Genomic DNA, 5588 nt, shown 5'->3' with positions numbered 1-5588 from the left:
CACCGCGCCCGCCTACGGTACTCATGCAGCAGAAGGGGGCTCGAGCGTGGACAAGACACGTCTGAGGCCACCCAGTCCCCTTAAGCCGTAGACCTGCTGGGAGCCCAGGCGTGGGACCCAAGGCCTGTCCGGCTGCGTGATGCCCCTGTTGGGCCTGCGGCTCCCAATCTGCTGTCGCTCGTATGTAGCTGCAGGGCTTCCTTCCTTCCACTCGAGACCAAGGGCTTTCTCCCCCGCGTTCTCACTACCTCTCTAAGTCACAGTCCTATAAGGGTTACTCTCAAGGGGTGATTCAGGGCATTTTCAGGACGCAGAAAAGAGCTCTGCTAACACCACGTTTCCCAAAAGAAGACGGCAAAATCCAAGCCCTGCACGATCTGGCTTCAACCTCCCAGGACAACTAATTCCCACAAGGGCATCCTCGAGGCCTGGGGACTGCTGCACCCCCTGCCCAGGGCCTCACGCCCACCTCCGAGTGCGCGTCCGGCTGGACCCCCCGGCCGGCTGGCCCCAACCATCAGGACCCACGCTGCGGCGCTCTCTGGATGCCCCGGCTGCGCGACGTCCACTTCCCCCGCCAGGCTCCTTCAGGACATAGACGTCCCTGCGTCCCTCCCTTCCTTCCTGTGCTAGGGCCCAACTCAGATGTTCCGAAAGCTCAAAACGGGACCTCTGGACAAATAACAGTACGAAAGGAAGGAGGGAGGGAAGAGACAGTGGGAGGGAGGGGAGGAGGACGGAGGAGGGAGGGGCGCAGGGATCCAGGGCAGATGAGGTGACTCTCCATCACCGGGCTCTGGACTGGCAACCTCCTGCTGCCTCGGGAAGACCCTGCAGCCACCAGCCCACAATCAGGTGCTCTTTCTTGGAGGGGGAGCCCCCCCCCCCTCGGGTCATCACAAAGGGACTCGGCCGACTACTCATCATGGACCCCAGGGAGCACCCAGCCTGACCATGCCGACTCCAAGCCCTCTCCCAGACCAGGGGCAATGCCCGGCTGGGCGCATGTCCCAGCAGCAGCTCCGCCCTCTCGCAGCCACTCTGGGTCTCTTGGCCTCCTTTTTAAAGCTAGAGAACTAGACCCAGAGGACAGAACTGGTGAGCAGAGATAAGTCACAGCCAGGTAAAGCCCTGGTTGGTGCCCGGCACACAGCAGGTGCCCAATAAGTGCTCAGCCCTTTGCCCAACAATCCCGGGATGTCCAAGGAAACTCAGCCAGGGCTGCATGCTGGGTAGAGAAGCACAAGAGTAGGGGCGTCCCTCCCCTGCCCCGTCCCTCCCCTCTCTCCTAACCACAGAGATGGGGAGGCCACGAGCTGCTGTGTAGAGCCAGGAAGGAGAACCCAGCCCCAAGCCCTCCTCCCTCGGGGCAGCGCAACACCGTGGCTGAGAAAACAGGCTCGTGGAAACGTAGCAACCACCCTGCGCCTCGGCTTTCCCACCTGTGAAACGGGATACTGGCTCTTCCATCTCAAGGTCGCAGGGAGGGTGAAAGACCATGATTATAAAGTGCTCAACGTGCTGACTTGGAAACAGAGCTGTTTTGCGGTTGGTCTGCCCCTTATTCCCCCTCCTGCACCTTCTGGGCCTGCAGATGCCTCTCTGGACACAGACCCCTGAGGCCTCGAAGTGGAAGGGGCGCTCCCTGGGGAGCCCGCCAAGGGGGCGTCCTCTGTGAATGTGCCCAGGATCTTTACCTTTGAGAACCTTCATGAGAACGCAGGATGGGGCAAGGTGGGAGTGCACCAACCACGAAGAAAGGGTGGAAAACCCAAAAGATTAGGAAAAGTTAAGGAGACTCCTCAAAAACTCTGGATGAGCCACTTAAAATCAATAAAAAGCCAACTTGTGAACCATCTTATCTCCTTGTCACGGGGTGTCCTTCTGGGCCTCAAACAGATTACAGGAGAGCTATTCTATGCCTGAGGGAAGCACGCACGTGCCTTAAAGGTTTTCCTGATTTCAGACAAATTTCTCTTGTTTTAGATGCATGCACTTTTTTATATTCAAGACAGATAAAAGGCAAAGGTGGAACAGGGCAGGGTGCTTCTGCCCCAAGAAGCAGCACCCCAAGAATCAAAACTATCTGGAGGGCTTCCCTGGTGGTGCGGTGGTTGAGAGTCCGCCTGCCGATGCAGGGGACACGGGTTCGTGCCCCGGTCCGGGAGGACCCCACATGCCGCGGAGCGGCTGGGCCCGTGAGCCATGGCCACTGGGCCTGCGCGTCCGGAGCCTGTGCTCCACAACGGAAGAGGCCACAACAGTGAGAGGCCCGCGTACCGCAAAAAAAAAAAAAACTATCTGGAGAAATCACTGTTTCAGTCATAAACCAAGCTGCAATACACTAACGGTATTTCCCACCTAGGCCACTAACAATAAATAAACATTTTATGTCTATGCCCAGCCCTGGAAGGCCTAGGTCACGTTAAGACTGCACACTGTGCTCAGGTAACTGGAACCCTGGGAAGCGCAGTGGCTGAGCTAGGACTGTAATTTCAACAGTGCACACAGCAAGCGGCTCTACCAATTTATTCTGTTCCTTTTATTAAAATAGGTTTGCTCAGAAAATTAACCAACTGCCTTAAGGTAAAGGCTACTTTCCATTCTTCCCTCAGGTTTTCTCGGGGCAGGGGTAGGGTGGGAGGCGGCTTTCATGTCCTTGCTTTAAGATGAACTTGGTTTTACCTTTCCAGGTATGATTACTGGCAGCAGAGGCAAGGCCGTGACACTCACCATGATGTCCCCTTTCAGGAGCTGGGCTGGCTCTATGGCGATATAGATCCTGCTTTGGTTTTCTGGGCCGACGTTGCTTTGGAATAAATGAGAAGGTACATCATTACGCGATTTCATGATTTAATGGAAAGAATACATTTTGAGAAAAGCAACCCCACAATTGAAATTAGACAAAATATCCTGCTTGGCCCAGGAATCCAATTCCTCAGACTCTCTCCTATGAAAATGAGTCCAAAGAACGTATGAAAAACCAACAGGGCCAGGCAGGGCCCTGAGAGCAACGTCACAGCCAGTGCCCGCCGGCCCGCCCCAGGCCCGTGCACGATGGAGCGCACAGCGTACAGTACTGGCGTGCTGATGCCAGCAGCCTCTGTGGTCAGCAGAGGGTGAGGCTGCCCAAGCTTCACCGGTGCCTGGGCCCAACAGGGGTCCGGACACGTGATAACAGTTCATTCTGAGTGATGACACGATGCTAAGAACATTTTTTACCTTTATTCATTTTCCATTGATGTGCATAAAACGCTTCTCCAAACAAAAAAAGCAAAGCAAATAAGTCTAGAATTAGTACATATTCTGGAAACGTCTGCCTGACCTTTGTCTAAACTGCAAAGGGGAGAGAAAAGGAGACCACCGTGGCCCTGTCCCAAGACCCCGATGTGTTTACTTCCACACGGTGTGCGGGGCCCTCTCCTTCCCCCAGGTCCCAGCGTCCACGTCCCTTCACAGAGCCAACTGTGTGACCGCGAGACACCTGCTGGGCAGGATGACGGGGGCACCGCACCCACGGCTCCCCTTCTGTCCCCTGCTCTTGGCTCACCTGGTTTCCCCCCACCCCCACCCCTCCAGAGGGAGAGGCAGCCGGGAGCGGGCCCCCTCCCCCCCGGGCCCTCCGGAGGCCCCCAGGAAAGCAGCCACACTTACTAGATCCCCGACGTGTACATAGGCTGCATGGCTTGGTAGAGCTTGAGAAAGGGCCGGCAGGCTGAAAGACACGCAGAATCGGCTATCAACACGCGGAACCGAGGGCCAGCGCCAGGCGGCGCGTCTTGAGACCCTCACCCCGTGGGAGATACTCACCTCCGCCAGAGTCGAAGTTGGGGGTCCCATGCAGGATGACGAAATGCAGGAACAGGGGCGAGGCGTTCATCTTCACCGTTCCCGACAGGAGCCCGCTGAGGAACTGCACGTACCTGCAAAGGGCAGCCAGCTCAGGGCTCCTGCACAGCTCCTGAGCCCAGGTGGGGCCGGAAGGCAATGAGGAAACCCGCCTGCTCTTCCAGGGGTTCTGGGGGAGAACCCATCCTAACCGCTCACAGCAAGGAGGGTGTACGCACCCCAGGCCTTGGCCCACGCTCCGCAGAGCATGGCCGAGCCCACAGCCCACCGAGCATCTCTGGGCCTTCCACGCTGACGATGGCCAATGACCTGGAAGCACAGCCAAGGGTGCTTCCTGAGAGTGAGCCCTCACACGCGGCACCTCTTGCTCTGTACCCCGAGTGCAGGTGGCATCGCTTCTGTCCATGGAACCCACAGCCAGGCAGGGCTGGGCCACGGGGCTGGCATGGTTTCCTCACAGAGAACGGGAAAGCAAGAGACCTGCCATCCCATGGGCGTGCTCTCTGAACCAAACCACACCTCTGAGGGCATGAAGGTCACTCAGCTTAACTCTCAGTCCTACCCACCCCGCCTTCTGCTCATACTAGGAAGTCTAGTGGGAGGCTGGAGTCCACACCCCCAGCCCACAGGAAGCCTTCAGATGCCACATCCCACTGTGAGAGCCTCCCCTACCATAAAGGGCACGAGCCCCCCTGAGCTGCACTGCCCTCCCGTCTTCTGGCTTCTCTGTGCCCTCCCTCCTCAAGGCCCATCTCAGCGGCAGAGTGCACGTCTGCCGTGTACCAGGAGACCCTGCCTTCTCTCTGAACACCACACACAGCCTTGCGCGCCATGCTGACGGCCCCACACCCTGCGTGGGTGCTTGGCGGCCTAGAGAGAAGATTGTACCCTGGAAGCATTGCCTCACTGGTTCCTCCCGGGGCACAAGGTGGCAGCTGTGACCCCAAGTGGGCACACACCTGCCAAGCTCTCAGATGCTCCCTGGCCTCGGCCTCTGCCGCCACCTGGAGTGTGTGACTCCGGAGCAGAGCCAAACCCTACCATATCCAACATCTCTGTGCATCTCTAATGACTACAGAGCCGCGCAGGCGCAGGAAGGAAGCATTCACGGAATCACCAGTCCATGCGGCCAGCACAGGGTCCTCTATACCCTCCAGCCAGCCCACCGCAGTCCACCCCCCTAGGAGGACCAGGGACCACCCGCCTCCTCCCTAGGACTGAACACTAGTCAGGCTCAGCCTACTTAGGTTAAAAAAATTCTGGTTTTCTCTCTCTGGCTTATTTCACTTAGCATAATGTCCCCAAGGTCCATCCATATTGTCACAAATGGCAGAATTTCATTATATTTTATGGCTCAGTAATACTCCACTGTGTGTGTGTATACACACACACACACACGCACACACACGCACACACACACACACATTTTCTTTAACCATTCATCCACTGAGGGACACTTGAGTTGTTTCCATATCTTGGCTATTGTGAACAAGGCCACATACAATAAACATAGGAGTACAGATATCTATCTCTTCAAGAGCCTGTTTTCATTTCCTTCGGATATATACCCAGAAGTGGAATTGCTGGGTCATATGGTAGTTCTATTTTTAATGTTTTAAGGAACCTCCGTACTGTTCTCCATAGTTGCTGCACCAATTTACATCCTCACCAAGAGTGCACAAAGGCTCTTTTCTCTCCATGTTCTCGTAACCCCTTGTTTTTTCTTGTCTTTTTTTTTT

General features: G+C 56.3%; 1 protein-coding gene across 1 annotated transcript in view; it reads right to left on the bottom strand.

The window, feature by feature from the left end:
- Window positions 1–5588, bottom strand: part of TNS3 (tensin 3) — a 187763-nt gene that overhangs the window by 108062 nt on the left and 74113 nt on the right. Inside the window, exons 10-12 of the mRNA XM_007463691.1 lie at window positions 3811–3923; window positions 3655–3715; window positions 2734–2809 (exon numbers count right to left, since the gene is read on the bottom strand). Coding sequence (XP_007463753.1) covers window positions 2734–2809; window positions 3655–3715; window positions 3811–3923 — 250 coding nt within the window. The remainder of the gene's footprint in view (window positions 1–2733; window positions 2810–3654; window positions 3716–3810; window positions 3924–5588) is intronic.

This window comes from Lipotes vexillifer, unplaced genomic scaffold (assembly GCF_000442215.2).
Source record: "Lipotes vexillifer unplaced genomic scaffold, Lipotes_vexillifer_v1.1 scaffold759, whole genome shotgun sequence".
Taxonomy (NCBI): domain Eukaryota; kingdom Metazoa; phylum Chordata; class Mammalia; order Artiodactyla; family Lipotidae; genus Lipotes; species Lipotes vexillifer.
Note: the sequence above shows the minus strand (reverse complement) of the source record. Positions and strands in the feature narration are given on the sequence as shown.